Source organism: Hyla sarda, chromosome 9 (genome assembly GCF_029499605.1).
Source record: "Hyla sarda isolate aHylSar1 chromosome 9, aHylSar1.hap1, whole genome shotgun sequence".
NCBI lineage: Eukaryota > Metazoa > Chordata > Amphibia > Anura > Hylidae > Hyla > Hyla sarda.
The window spans coordinates 129,768,237-129,784,573 of record NC_079197.1 but is presented as its reverse complement, the minus strand read 5'-3'; the positions used below and the strand labels follow the sequence as shown (position 1 = coordinate 129,784,573).

The 16,337-nt window shown below is 43.8% G+C and overlaps 1 protein-coding gene across 3 annotated transcripts in view; it reads right to left on the bottom strand.

Annotated features, from left to right (window-relative positions):
- LOC130291381 (interleukin-13 receptor subunit alpha-1-like) overlaps positions 1 to 16,337 on the bottom strand; it is a 134,626-nt gene that overhangs the window by 30,644 nt on the left and 87,645 nt on the right. For all 3 annotated transcript variants that reach the window (XM_056540076.1, XM_056540077.1, XM_056540078.1), the window contains exons 5-7: positions 14,716 to 14,757; positions 10,339 to 10,523; positions 5,032 to 5,174 (exon numbers count right to left, since the gene is read on the bottom strand). In XM_056540076.1, the coding sequence (XP_056396051.1) occupies positions 5,032 to 5,174; positions 10,339 to 10,523; positions 14,716 to 14,757 (370 nt within the window). The remainder of the gene's footprint in view (positions 1 to 5,031; positions 5,175 to 10,338; positions 10,524 to 14,715; positions 14,758 to 16,337) is intronic.

Here is a 16,337-nt window from a genome sequence, read left to right as displayed (position 1 = left end):
ACGCACCAGCGTATAACACGCACCCTTATTTTACCAAGGATATTTGGGTAAAAAAATGTTTTTACCCAAATATCCATGGTAAAATGAGGGTGCGTGTATGTGTGCGTGTATACCCCAATACACCCCCAGGAAAGGCAGGGGGAGAGAGGCCGTCGCTGCCCGCTTCTCTCCCCCTGCCTTTCCTGGGGTCTAGAGCCCTGCTGCCGCCGCTTCCCTCCCGCCGGCTATCGGCGCCGCTGCCCGTTCTCTCCCCCTGACTATCGGTGCCGGCGCCCCATTGCTGGCGCCAATAGCCAGGGGGAGAGAAGCGGCGCCGACAGCCAGGGGGAGAGAAGCGGCAGGGGCACCCATTGCCGGCGCCGCTGCCCCCTTGCCTCCCCCCATCCCCGGTTGCATAATTACCTGTTGCCGGGGGTCGGGTCCGCGCTGCTTCAGGCCTCCGGTGTGCGTCCCCTGCGTCGTTGCTATGCACTGCACGGCGCGGCGCGCTAACGTCATGCACCGCGCCGTGCAGCGCATAGCAACGACGCAGGGGACGCACACCGGAGGCCTGAAGCAGCGCAGACCTGACCCCGGCAACAAGTAATTATGCAACTGGGGATGGGGTGAGGCAACGGGGCAGCGGCGCTGGCAATGGGTGCCGCTGTCCCTTCTCTCCCCCTGGCTGTCGGCGCCGCTGCCCCATTGCAGGCGCCGCTTCTCTCCCCCTGGCTATCGGCGCCAACAATGGGGCGCCGGCACGATAGTCAGGGGGAGAGAACGGGCAGCGGCGCTAATAACCAGGGCTCTAGACCCCAGGACAGGCAGGGGCAGAGAAGCCGGCAGTGCTGGCTGTCTCTGCACCTGCAAAGCCGCTGCAGTTCATTGATTTAAAGCGCACACTTTAAATCATTGAACTGCAGCGGCTTATCGGCGTATAACACGCACATAGACTTTAGGCTAAAAATTTTAGCCTAAAAAGTGCGTGTTATACGCCGATAAATACGGTACTTTTGCTTCAGACGCGGCGTTCAGCTTTGATCTCCGCATCTGAAGGGTTAATACAGGGCATCACCACGATCGGTGATGTCCTGTATTAGCCGCTGGTCCCGGCCGTTGATGGCCGCCGGGACCGACCCGATATGACGTGGGAGCCGGCGGAGGATGTAACTATACGTCCTTCATCGTTAAGGAGTTGAGTGAAAAAATAAAAAAATTTCATTTTCACGTCCAAATTTAACAAAAATTATTCAAACACCTGTGGGGTGTTAAAGCTCACTATACCTCTAGTTACGTTCCATGAGAGGTGTAGTTTACAAAGGCTCACCCGTGAGGGGAGTCGTTTTTTTTTTTGTTTTTTTTTGCATTTATGTCAGAACTGTGTAACGATCAGCCACCCCTGTGCAAATTTACATGGCGCTCTCACTCCTGAGCCTTGTTGTGCGCACGCAGAGCATTTTATGTCCACATATGGGGTATTTCTGTACGACAGGGCTCCTGTGAGAAAGCGACATGCGCGTTTGAGGCCTAAATTAGGCACCAGTGCCACCTCACTCCTAGTGCGAAAGGGTGATAGGTGCCGTGTCACCCTTTTTTCCGGGTCACTGGGGACCCGATATCGCCACAAATCACTGATCTGAATTGATCGGCAATTGCGGTGATCACTGACATGGGGGGGGGGGGGGGTCTTAGGAGCCCCTAAGTCCCAGGAAGTAATGGCATACCTGTACGCCCTGGGTCCTTAAGGGGTTAAAAATAATAACCGGTCTTCTCTAAACATGAACCATAAAATTGCAATGATCAAAATGGTTCATAGGATCCAATATACACCTAAAATTCTTCACAACATTGGAAAAAGAGCAGATTCAAACTGCCCCAAATGTCAGTCAGAAGAAGCAGATCTTATACATATGGCCTGGGGTTGCCCCAAGATTTATAAGTTCTGGTTAGCGATGTACAAAAATGTTGAGTGACAGTTGAGAACAAAAATACATTTTGATGTAAAGTCAGCTATTCTAGGTATAGGATTATTGGATAGAGTAACGTTATAAAAAGCTTCGGGATTGCAAAAATATCAATCTTAAGGAAATGGTTTGCTCCAGAGGGTCCAACAGAGAAGGAGTGGCAAAACGCAACAGAACAGATAAAAGATATGAGAATATATATTATAGAGGGAAGAAAGATCTAAAATGAATGGAGTAGATGGGAGGAGATAACCTAGCTGTCTTGGGAGTGTGAGGGGAGGGTAGTGGTGGTTGGGATTGGGTATAATTGGTAGTATGTACTGAACTGTCAATTGTATTAATGTTTTATATGAAAAAATAAAAAGAATGAATAAAAAAAAAAAATGGGAGTGACCCATCAGTTGATCGGTGGGATTATACAGTCAGGGGGTGTAGATGCTTTATTTGATGGGCGTGAATGCCAATTATACACCCCCTGACTCTACAATTTGGGGGAAATCACCTTATAGTTCCTCCCATTATTAAAATTAAGTTCACGCCCATTTGACTGATTCCCTGAATTGTCAGACAATCTATAAACCCTCATATCTCGTGAATGGAAGAGTGAATTAAGAAACCGTAAAAAGGTGCGTGATCAGGACACCCCAATCTATTTAATGTATTGCAATCTTAATTGTTGGTGGTTAGCCACAAGTCCTCTTTAATATATGTCCTAGATTGCTGTTTCCAATATGAATGCTTGTGGAGTTGCAATTTCAGAGCTCAGCCCTCGTACCTTTGTCTCCTCCTCCTCTTAAACTTTAATGGCTCACTAATGCGTCTACAGTGCCCATATGTAGGCTAGCAAGAAATGGGGTAAGGGTTAATGGAAATGAAGCAATACATGCAGAATCAGAGTTTACAAGTTAACTGACTACTTCACAAAAGCCAAAGAGATGTAACTGACACAGGTCCTGTGTACAGTACAGTATACAGTCATGGCCAAAAATGTTGGCACCCCTGAAATATTTCTAGAAAATGAAGTATTTCTCACAGAAAATGATTGCAGTAACACATGTTTTGCTATACATATGTTTATTCCCTTTGTGTGTATTGGAACTAAACCCAAAAAGGGAGGAAAAAAATCAAAATGGACATAATGTCACACGAAACTCCAAAAATGGGCTGGACAAAATTATTGGAACCCTTTCAAAATTGTAGAAAAATAAGATTGTTTCAAGTATGTCATGCTCCTTTAAACTCACCTGGGGCAAGTAACAGGTGTGGGCAATATAAATATCACTTAGTCTTTGCATTGTGTGTCTGTGTGTGCCACACTAAGCATGGACAACAGAAAGAGGAGAAGAGAACTGTCTGAGGACTTGAGAACCAAAATTGTGGCAAAACATCAACAATCTCAAGGTTACAAGTTCATCTCCAGAAATCGAGATTTGCCTTTGAACACAGTGCGCAACATTTTCAAGAAGTTGCAATGTCCATGGCACTGTAGCTAATCTCCCTGGGTGTGGACGGAAGAGAAAAATTGCTGAAAGGTGTTAATGCAGGATAGTCCGGATGGTGGATAAGCAGCCCCAAACAAGTTGCAAAGATAGTTCGCGCTGACACTGATGCTCCCTGAGCCTGCAGGACAGCTTGAATATCTGTCGACATTTAAATGAAAGGAAACGCTATGGCAGGAGACCCAGGAGGACCCCACTACTGACACTGAGACATAAAAAAGCAAGACTACATTTTGCCAAAATGAACTTGAGTAAGCCAAAATCCTTCTGGGAAAATGTCTTGTGGACAGATGAGACCAAGATAGAGCTTTCTGGTAAAGCACATCATTCTATTGTTTACTGAAAATGGAATGAGGCCTACAAAGAAAAGAACACAGTACCTACTGTGAAATATGGTGTTGGTTCAATGATGTTTTGGGGTTGTTTTGCTGCCTCTGGCACTGGGGGCCTTGAATGTGTAGAAGGCATCATGAAATCTGAGGATTACCAATGGATTTTGGGTCGCACTGTACAGCCCAGTATCAGAAAGCTGGGTTTGCGTCCGAAATCTTGGGTCTTCCCGCAGGACAATGACCCCAAACATACGTCAAAAAGCACCCAGCAATGGATGGCAACAAAGCGCTGGAGAGTTCTGAAGTGGCAGCAATGAGTCCAGATCTAAATCCCATTGAACACCTGTGGAGAGATCTTAAAATTGCTGTTGTATAAAGGCGCCTTCCAATAAGAGAGACCTGGAGCAGTTTGCAAAGGAAGAGTGGTCCAACATTCCGGCTGAGAGGTGTAAGAAGCTTATTGATGATTATAGGAAGCCACTGATTTCAGTTATTTTTTCCAAAGGGTGTGCAACCAAATATTAAGTTAAGGGCGCCAATAATTTTGTCCAGCCCATTTTTGGAGTTTGGTGTGACATTAGCCAATTTGCTTATTTGCCTCCCTTTTTGGTTTAGTTCCAATACACACAAAGGGAATAAACATGTGTATAGCAAAACACGTGTTACTGCAATCCTTTTCTGTGAGAAATACTTCATTTTCATGAGAAATTTTAGGGGTGCCAACATTTTCGGCCACGACTGTATGTGAATAAGAAAAGATGCATAAATGAAATAAATGCGGCAAGTATCAATACAAAGAACCTTATGGAGCAGTGTTTTTCAACCAGTGTGTCTCCAGTTGTTGCAAAGCTTCCAGCATGTCCGTAAAGCTTCTGGCTGCCCAGGTATGCTCGGAGATGTAGTTTAAAAACAGCTGGAGACACACTATTTGGTAAACATTGTTATAAAAGGTCAAAAAATGTTCTTCACACAACGTAATTTCTGCTATTCTGTTTAGAGAAGCAGACTGTGGACTTTTTACAGTTAAAGTGGAATTTCTGTGCTTTCAAAACACAGATTTCCACTCAAATTAAAAGTTCTAACTTCATTGGGGCTCTGATCGGAATTCAGCAGAATTTTAAAGACCGGTCTCATAATTTAGCAGAATCAGGAATGCAGAATTTCCACTATGTGAATGGGACAGCAGAATCCCATTGAAGTGTATTGGCTATAAATTCATGCAGAAATACATAGCCTTCGTTTCCATGTCCAAGTTACCTCGAATCTCTTACTCCATCTGTCAGAGGACACGAGCCCCTCAACTTTTGTTAAAGGGCAGAGAAGCGACACAGTCCAGTTTATATACAAAGAGTTGTTTATTGCCTCAGACACATACGTTATAACTGGACGTTTGAGCTTTCCTGTAAGGAATAAAGTACACATTATTACGACCAACTTAGTCAAGTGTTCTTCTACAACTTCACAAAGTGATGCTTTAAAGGAGTTCTCCGCCTCTAGACATCTTATCTCCTATCTAAAGGATTGGAGATAAGATGTCTGATCACAGGGGGTCCAGCCGATGGGAACCCCCGCGATCTCCGGGCCGGCACCGTGGCATTCTGAACATGGAAGTGTGGAGCTTCTGTATTTGTGATGTCTCGCCACACTCCCTCCATTCATGTCTATGGGAGGGGCATGACAGTAAGTACATAGATGTCATGCCTCCTTCCATAGACATGAATGGAGGGAGTGTGACGCCTGTGGTCACCCATCATCTGGCATGGAGTGGAGTTCGGTCCATGCACTGAATCACTGGAGTGCTGCACTGGAGATTGCGGGAGGTCCCAGAAACTGGACCCCTTGCGATTAGACATCTTATCCACTATCCTTTGGATAGGGAATAAGATGTCCAGAGTCGGAGTACCCCTTTAAGGCAGTGGTCTCCAAGCTGTGGCCATACAGATATTGCAAAAGTACAACGTCCTGCATGCCCAGAGAGCCGTTGGCTGTCTGGGCATGCTGGGAGTTATAGTTTTGCAATATCTTGAAGGCCACAGTTTGGAGACCACTGATTTAAATGGGTACTCCACCCCTAGACATCTTATCCCCTATCCAAAGGATAGGGGATAAGATGTCTGATGGTGGGGGTCCCGCCGCTGGGGACCACCGCAATATAGCATGTGGCACCCACCTGTTTCTGCTCCGGAAGCTCTGAAGGATCTGGGTCCTGACCACCGGAATGGAGGTCCGTGACGTCACGACTCCGCCCCCGTGTGACGTCACGCCCCGTCCCCTCAATGAAAGTCTATGGGAGGGGGCGTGACGGCCATTCCGGTGGTTGGGACACAAGCCGTCACGCCCCCTCCCATAGACTTGCATTGAGGGGACGGGGCGTGACGTCACACGGGGGCGGAGTCGTGATGTCACGGACTTCTGTTCCGGTGGTCGGGACCCAGACCCTCCAGCGCTTCCGGAGCCGAAACAGGTGGGTGCCGCATGCTATATTGCGGGGGTTCCCAGCGGCAGAACACCCGCGATCAGACATCTTATCGCCTATCCTTTGAATAGGGGATAAGGTTTCTAGGGGTGGAGTACCCCTTTAAGACATGCTTGGGTTTGGTTTATGGATCTACATTTTCCATATCTGTGTTTTATAGCAATATTGCAATCCTCCTCGCAGTGAAGCACCATCACATATAGGAATAACCTATTCTTGCTAAAACTGGCATGAAGGCATGGTTTACGCCACATTTATTGAAAACAAACGTGGATAGCAGGATAATCAGTTCTATGATGGGCCTCTAAGTGATGGACTATGCATTATAAGCACAACTGGGGAGATTTATCAAAACCTGTGCAAAAAGTGGAAAAAAGTAGACCAGCTGCCCATGTGAAACAATCAGATCTGATTGGTTACTGTCTGCAACTGGTCAACTTTTCCTCGGCACAGATTTTGATACATTTTCCCATTAATGTCACTACTTTCTTTCCTTGTACCACTACTAACATATAATGGATAGATAAAATCACAGAACATACATGAATAAACATACATAACACAACATATGACTATAGATTATACCTCCAAAATAGGCGAGAAGATGCCACAATTGGTTCAATGCACAACATAACCACCAACAGACAGAACCAAATAATTTAAAATACTGTGGTACATTTAATTTAACATACAGTGGTCCCTGAACATTCGATGGTAATCCGTTCCAAATAGACCATCGTTTGTTGAAACCATCGCATGTTGAGGGATCCGTGCAATGTAAAGTATAGGACAGTGGTCTACAACCTGCGGACCTCCAGATGTTGCAAAACTACAACTCCCAGCATGCCCGGACAGCCAACAGCTGTCCAGGCATGCTGGGTGTTGTAGTTTTGCAACATCTGGAGGTCCACAGGTTGTAGACCACTGTTAGAGGAAGTTGTACTCCTTTCCCCGCTGCTCCGGACCGTCACCGCTCGTCACCGCTGCCCGGGATGTCACCGTCCATTGCTGTCGCCGCGTCCCCGAGGTGTCCCCGACGCTCCGGCAAGGTCTCTGCGCCGCCATCACGTCGCTACGCACGCCGCTCCTATTGGATGACTGGACGGCGTGTGCAGCGACGTCATGACGTTGATGGAGAGCGCCGATGATGCAGGGGATCCCGAAGAGGACGCACCGGAGCCCCGAGGACAGGTAAGTGACCATCACCGGACCACACGGGGCACCGTAAACGGCTATCCGGTGGTAGCTGAAGCAGTCTGTGCTGCCGGATAGCCGTTTATGCGATGGCCCCGACATACAAAAGCATCGTATGTTGATGCTGCCTTCAACATGTGATGGCATCTGAGAGTGATCGTATGTTGAAATGATTGTATGTCAGGGCCATCGTAGGTCGAGGGGTCACTGTATATCAAAAATCTGACATACATTAAAAGCATAGAGTGGAAAATTAAAAGAAAGGCACTGTAGTGACAGATACAGAGAAGTGGCGCAAGGATGGATTACAGGGCACACAAAACATCCATAATCATAATAGCAACAAGTAACTCCACAATTGGTATAAGAATCAGTAATCAATGTTACAACTGATAATACAATAGTGAAGGAGATATCCTCTGTATGAAATACACAGAGGACAGACAGCTAGAGACAAAGGAGAACCAAGCTGAAAACATACATAGGATATCTCCTTCACTATTGTATTATCAGTTGTAACATTGATTACTGATTCTTATACCAATTGTGGAGTTACTTGTTGCTATTTTGATTATGGATGTTGTGTGTGCCCTGTAATCCATGCATTGCTGCTATCCATCCTTGAGCCACTTCTCTGTATCTGTCACTACAGTGCCTTTCTTTTAATTTTCCACTCTATGCTTTTAATGTATGTCAGATTTTTGATATATGTTAAATAAAATGTACTATTTTGCATAATTTGGTTGTCTGTTAGTGTTTAAGATATGACTATAAAACCTAATGAACAATGCAGATGTCCCAGAATAAAACTGCAAACTTGGGCCACGAGGTAGCATACAATTTAGTATATATGGATCTCTCCACAAACAGAAGAACCAATAACTTAGTAAGGCTCAGGGCCGGCCCAAGACATTGTGCTGCCTGGGTCCAAAAGTGAATTGCTGCCCCCCCCCCCCCAAAAAAAAAGCATTAGGTAGGCAGCAGTTCCCCCCACATTAGGTAGGTAGCAGTTTCACCTCATTAGGTAGCATAGATTCCCCACATTAGGTAGCATAAATTCCCCACATTAGGTGGTAATTTCCCCACATTAGGTAGCAGCTTCCCTACATTAGATAGCATAGCCCCCCCCCCCCCACCTGACACACAGACAGACACACAGACACAATTCCCTGGCTTCTCCTCTCTGGCGGTGGCCTGACGAGTGATGTCACTGACTTCCTCCCGCGCGGGTCTGTGGAGGAATGTCACTTGCGCGACGTCCCTTGTCAGACCCGGGTCGGCCTGGGGGCAGGCTTGCTGTGTTAAAGTGGGTGCTGCACTATTGAGCAGCTCGGGCTGACCATGGACCCAGGTGGCACAAAAAAAAAGGAACAGCAAAGTGCCGCTCCTGAAAAAGGTCCCATGGTAGGGCTGACCCTGGTAAGGCTATGTTCAGACTGTTCTGTAAAGGTTGCTAAACAAAATTGCGCAATTTCAGTGGAATTCCGTGTTTTCGAAACACAGGATTCTGCTGAAATTCAAAGCCCCTTTGACTTCGGCCCCCTGTAAACAATGTTTCGCACCAGGCAGTCATCTAGTCAAAACATGCTTCCTCACATCACATACATATTAATCATTACTGTGTATGGCATGTGGCAGTGCTACGCCATGATAGCCAGTCAGAGGAGACAGTGCAGCACTGCTGCTGAACACTCTTCCACTATTATGTAGGACCGACCCTAGAATTCTGCTTGCCCCACCCTCCACCTCTTCCGCTGGTCAGGCCGACTAGATACTTTAAAGGACCTTTGATGATGATGTCACCATCATGTGACTAGTTACATATTGGGGCGGAGCTTCTACATGTAGGATAGGAGAGTTGCTGAAGGACCTTTGGTGATGCTGTGGAGGTCATGCTGTGATTCCTGCACAGCCACTACTATCCTGTTCTATGTGAAGAAATCTGCACCTCAGTGTTACCCCAGAAGTAAGGTAATTACATAAGGTGGTTTGTAACAGTGTGTCACCCCAATAGTAAGGAGATTACACGAGGAGGAGGTTTGTTACAGTGTGTCACCCCAATAGTAAGGAGATTACATGGTAAGGATGTTTGTTACAGTGTGTCACCCCAGTAGTAAGGAGATTACATGATAAGGAGGTTTGTTACAGTGTGTCACCCCAATAGTAAGGAGATTACATGGTAAGGATGTTTGTTACAGTGTGTCACCCCAGTAGTAAGGAGATTACATGATAAGGAGGTTTGTTACAGTGTGTCACCCCAGCAGTAAGGGGATTACATGAAGAGGAGGTTTGTTACAGTGTGTCACTCCAGTAGTAAGGCGGGGAATGTGAAAGGGTGGAGCCAATGGGTGGGGTCAAGGGGCAGCAAAAATCCTTGCACTGGACATCTTCTTTAAAGACTGGTCTTGAAATTTTACAAATTGCGGAATTTCTGCTGTTTAATTGAGACAGCAGAAACTATTAAAGGAGTGGAGCAGGCAGCGGGGTTGTGATGTCACTGCCACGCCCCCTCAATGCAAGTCTATGGGAGGGGGCATGGCGTGACATCACAAGAGGCGTGGCTGTGACATCACGACCCTGCCACCCGCACCCAGTGTTCTAAATGAACACTGGGTGCTGCACAGAGATCGCGGGGTACCAGCGGCGGGACCCCCGCAATCAGACATCTTATCCCCTATCCTTTAGATAGGGGATAAGGTGTCTAGGGGTGGAGTACTCCTTTAAAGTCTATGGGATGGAAATTCCAATGTCTAAACATGGTCTTAAGATGCATAATCATTATGAAAGTAAGAAAGTGCTAAGGGATAATCCAGGTGGGCCTCATGGGCCGATCTAATGACACACCTCCTGACCACAAACACAACCACTTGCCATCTAGTAGGAATAACACTTACCTATTTTATTGGCTCTTGTATAATACAAGAAAGGTTTTATACTGTGTGTTGTGTCTGTTACCACAAACATTAGCTCCTTATAATCATTAATGGTGTACTCATATTTGAACCTGCATCCTATATACAGTCCATCAGGAGGAAAATAGTCCTTACACTCAGTTCCTGTGTATAAGAAATCCTGAAGCCTGAAAGACAAATAAGTCACTCTGTGAGATGTTGTACTAGGTTTACATATCTATTTAAAGGGGTATTCTGGGCAAAACATTTTTAGCCCCTATCCAAAGGATAGGGGATAAGATGTCTGATTGCGGGGGGCCCGCTGCTGAGACTCCCCGTGATCTCCCTGCAGCACCCACATTCAATGCAAGTGCTGAATCTCCAGTTTCAGAAACCTCCAGGTTTCTGGGACTGGGGACATGACGTCACGCCACGCCCCCTCCATTCATGTCTATGGGAGGGGGCGTGACGGTCGTCACGCCCCCTCCCATAGACATGAATGGAGGGGGCATGGCGTGACGTCACGTCCCCAGTCCCGGAAACCCGGAGGTTTCCGAAACTGGAGATTCAGCACAGAATTTGGGTGCTGCAGGGAGATCGCGGGGGGTCTCAGCCGCGGGCTGACATCTTATCCCCTATCCTTTTGATAGGGGTTAAAAAAAATTTGCCTGGAATACCCCTTTAACATATGACACAGCTTTTTACATGTATATGAGTTTACATACTGCCCATATTATGAGTTGCTGAAATAGAAAAGTCATTGGCTGTATTAAAAGCTAAAGGGAACAAGAAGAAGAATCCAACCAGTTATGTTCCATTAGAGTCACAACACTCGTACCAAATACTATACTTTTTATTTTTAACTGTTTATTTTTATAACTTTTACAATTTATTTTTCAAAAAAGGAAAGAAAACGGAAGTGGCAAACAAACAGGAAAAGGCATCTTATATAACATTCAGGGTTCATTTCAGGGTTATACCATGGACATATAAGAAAAATCTGGTAGTAGGAGAAATCTCCATCATTATCGCTGTCTGTAGTTTACTCGCTTACCTTACAACCATATGAGGATCAGATTTTGTAATGATTTGTGTGTCACACTAGAGTTTATGCCGTTTACAACCAAAACTTGACATCTAACCTTCAACTAGGGTTTATTGCCTCACTTACCTAATACAAATGACTTTAAAGTGTTCCCAATAGATCAAGACTTCGAGGAGAGTTCAGGAATTCCCCGGCGCTGACCAGGATAGAAGCACAGGAGGTACAAAAACATACTTTATATACTTACCGTATATTTTATACATATTATACAATTCTATTTTGTTCTTCCTTATTTGTTTTATTGTTATTATAATTTTTTTCACATTGATATCAGAAATCTCAAAGAACTGGAAGACTTTTGTAAGGAAGAATGGGCAAAGATACCTCAAACAAGAATTGTAAGACTCTTGGCTGGCTACAAAAAGCGTTTACAAGCTGTGATACTTGCCAAAGGGGGCAGTACAAGATATTAACTCTGCAGGGTGCCCAAACTTTTGCAGACGCCATTTTTTTTGTTTTCTGTTATTTTGAAAGTGTAAATGATGGAAATAAAATCTAACTTTTGTTGACATATTATAAGAATGTCTAATCTGTAATTTGATGCCTTTCGGAGATTTTTCCATCTTTCCTTGGCTTCTTTATGCACATTAATACAAATTTTTACCTGGGGTGCCCAAACTTTGGATCCCCACTGTATATATATATATATATATATATATATATATATATATATATAATTTCCTTGCAGATAAAGTAAATATTGTTAACATAATCCCCCCTCTTTTTTTATAGGCGCATATATATGCTAATTTAATTATTATTTTGCATTTATTATGTGTCTTTCTCTATAGATGTATATGAAGTTAATGGAACCCTTTAGAATAACTGTTTTTATTTATTTTTTATTGATAATTGTTATATCTTAATATTCCTGTGCAACGAATAATATAAATGGATTATTTTGGTATTTCTATATCTATAAGCAACGGGTTACATTAGACTACGTGGATTGTGCAGAGAACTAGTAAATACTGATTAATACTTACATATATGGTATGAAGTAACGTAAATAACTTTTAGCGATTTTGATGCGTTTTTTTACGCATAGTGTTTAAATGAATCGCTGTTAAAGATAATGAGATTGTAATGACAGTTTTATGTAAATTCATTTTGCCTTCCCGTTGTAACTAATGCATATCATTTTTTATGTATGAATATATTGGGAGAGATTTATCAAACTGTGTGAGAGAAAAAGTGGAGAGATTTCCCCACAGCAGCCAATCACTGCTCAGCTAATGAGCTGTGGTAAAGTGAAACCTGAGCTGTGATTGGTTGCTGTGGGGAAATCTCTCCACTTTTTCTCTCACACAGTTTGATAAATCTCTCCCATTGTTTACATTTTGTATACTAAGGGTTAAATCTCTCTAGTATATAACTATGAGGGTTTTCCCTTACCTGACATGCCTGAGGAAGCTGCGCAAGCGCAGCAAAACGCGTTGCATCTTTGATAATGCATTTACTCCGATGTTCTTGTACGTCCTTTGTTTCTATCCTGGTAAGCGCCAGTGAATTCCTGAACTCTCCTCGAAGTCTTGATCTATTCTCTATGTTTATATAAGGTAGGCTGCAGACGGGATATCTGTTTTCCATACAAGTGCTCTCCATTGTTGTGTATGCAGGTACACAACCGGAGCTAGATAGAGCTGGTAGAAGTCCTCGGCCTGCTGCAATCTCCTCCCCACTGCAGGAAAGGGTCTCCATAGACAGCCAGATGATGGCTCAGCAAGACAAGAAGAGAGTGCTTCTCCTGGCTCTGTCTAGCGATTGGTGCTGGTTTGAACACCCAGACCCCAACCGATCAAAACTTTTGACAGGTCCAACACTTACATCCTACTGAAGTGATCATACACTTCCCTATCTTATATATAAGGGATAAGGGTCTTTGCATACTACAGAATCTCCACCCAGATAAACCCCCTTGCACTAATCTATTAGAATGGCGCTCTAAGGGTGCATGCACACCACGTTTTTGCTATCCAGTTCCCGTATACGGTTTTCCTTCAAAAACCGTACTAAAACGTATTGAAAACCGGATGTATTGACTTAACATTGCAAACCGTATTGCAAACGCATCACATGGTTATGTCCTTTTGGCGACTTTTATGGTTGGCCCGGTTTTTCAGCTGTGTTTGCAACCGGAGTATACAGCGTTTTTAGGATACGTTTTTATTAACATGGAAGTCAATGAGAAGCGGACTAACTAAAGTGTACGGTTGCATCCGTTTTGATCCCTCCGTTTTTATTATTGCACATGCGCAATGCAAGCCGAAAACACCACCCACCTTCTAGAATGTTCTTTCTGGAAAAACTTTATTTAAAAACAAGGTGAACATTGACAGACGTATACTTTTTTTAGGGTGAAAACGGATACAACCGGATTAAACCGTACATCACGATTCAAACTGTATACGGTTTCAAACCGGATACAGGTTTATCTATGTGCACACGGTATAATACGGTTGAGTCCGGTTTTTGCCTATCCGTTTTTTACAAAAAACCTGATACGGGAACTGGATAGCAAAAACGTGGTGTGCATGCACCCTAATAGTACAGCCTTGCTGTAGATCAGTCATGGCAGGTATTGAGGCATAGTAAGGGTATGTTCACACTACAGAATCTCTGTGTGGAATTCTGATCAGGTTTTATAGTCCTGTGATATGACAGGTAAGATTTAAAGGAGTGCTCTGGTGGATAAATTTATTATTTTTTTAATCAATTGGTGTCAGAAAGTTAAACAGATTTGCAAATTACTTCTATTTAAAAATCTTAATCCTTCACATTACTTATCAGCTGCTGTATACTCCAGAGAAAGTTCTTATCTTTTTCAATTTCTTTTTTGTCTGACCACAGTACTCTCTGCTGACACCTCTGTCCATGTCAGGAACTGTCTGGAGCAGGAGAAGTTTGCTATGGTGATTTGCTTCTGCTCTGGACAGTTCCTGGCATGGACAGAGGTGTCAGCAGAGAGCACTGTGATCAGACAGAAAGAAAAAACTTCCTCTGTAGTATACAGCAGCTGATAAGTACTGGAGGGATTAAGATTTTTAAATAGAAGTAATTTACATTTATGTTTGACTTTCTGGCACCTGTACCCTTTTAAAGGTATCAAAGTAGGAAATCACATATCTGGTTGTTCCACTTGAGTCCTCACAGTCGGAAATGCACTATATTGTGTTGTCTTTGCCTTTTGCCTTTTGTGTTGTCTTTGCCTTTTGAAACACTATAATCCTTTAGTTTCCTACTCTTCCTGAAAATTGGGATTCCACACTACTTACTGTGTTGGTGCAGGCAGATTTCCGGGGTTAGTATCTCGTTCCCTGCATTACAAGAAAGAAATTGAGTCAATTAATGCAGCAGACTGTTATTCTAATGATTCATTCTTCAGGTTCTTGTGTTAATAAAGGAAATTCACAGTATTTCACAATCTTTCTTAATCAGATTTTTTGCATTTCTAGGGTTAAGTAAAATAAATGTTCAAGTGCAATCCTATGAACATAAATGAATTAATACCACCGATATAAGGGGGCAAATATACCACTAAGAGTATGTTCTGTGCTCTGACCCGAATAAAAATGCAAAAAGTTTAGCATAGACATCAATGAAGTATAAAAATAAAATCAACTTTATTGCATATGAATTCAAATGTAGAGAAAAAGAGATAAAAATACAACAACACTACACCCATGAGACCATATGTCAAAAGAAAATATGTGCAAAGTTGTTCACCAGAAAACCCACATATCCCAACGCATGTTTCACTGTATCTCAGATTCATCAGGGGAAACTTACAAAGCTGGGATACAACAGCTTGTTCATTGAGTGTTCGCTAGTGGCTAGTTATGCTTATGTTTATGCATGTATTTCCTTTTTATTATATACATGGTGCTGCCTTACCAATAATTACTGTTATTTTCCATTTGCACATTCATTATCTGCCTTTTTTTGCACATTCATTATTTGCCTCCGGCTGCTGGGACCTCCCTCGATCTCCGGGTGGGCACTGCAACATTCTGAACACGGAAGCCTGGGGCTTCCGTGTTCGTGACATCACACCAAACCCCCTTTATTTATGTCTGTGGGAGGGAGCGCGACGGCTAGTTGAGAGTGGTCCCACCCCTTCCTATAGACATGAATGTAGGGAGTGTGGCGTGACGTCATCAACACAGAAGCCCCAGGCTTCCGTGTTCGAAAAGGCTGCAATGCATGCCCGAAGATCGCAGGGGGGATCCTTTAGATAGGGTATAACATGTCTAGGGGCATAATCAGCATCCATTTAACATAAACAATATAGGTCCTGGTAAATGAGTTAAATGGATCTATAGGCCCCCATTACAGAAGCCAAAAGTGTGTAATTTTGACCAGTGGGTGCTATTTATCAGGGTTTGGTTGCTGGAATAGATTGGGCTGGATACAGTAAAATAATGTATGCTGCTTATTATACTCTACGTTTTTTTTTTTTTTGTTTTTTTTTTTAACATGCCAGATACCACTAAGTGGCACCCATCACAGGTATACATGAGATGTATACATCACGTGGGGTGAACCAACGAGAGAACACAGGGAAAAAGCAGGGCCTTATTGGAGGAGGGGTAAAAGATCAACCGTCAAAGCAACGCAACTGGTCCAAAGAGCCACAAAGCACGCCTATGAATCGCCTGGTAAAACTTATTGTGCCCTACTAAACTGTGAACATTAAGTTACCAATTGTCACTTAATGTAAATGTAAAAGAATAAGGGACTGCATTGGTCATGTATACTCTATTCCCCTGGGGCACTTTCCTGGTGGTCCTAAATGGTGGTCCTGATTGGTAGTGTGTAGAAGGCCCATGATGTTATTTGTGCAGTAGAAATTAAGACACTTCTTCCACATAGTGTAGGCACATATCATAATCAGTTC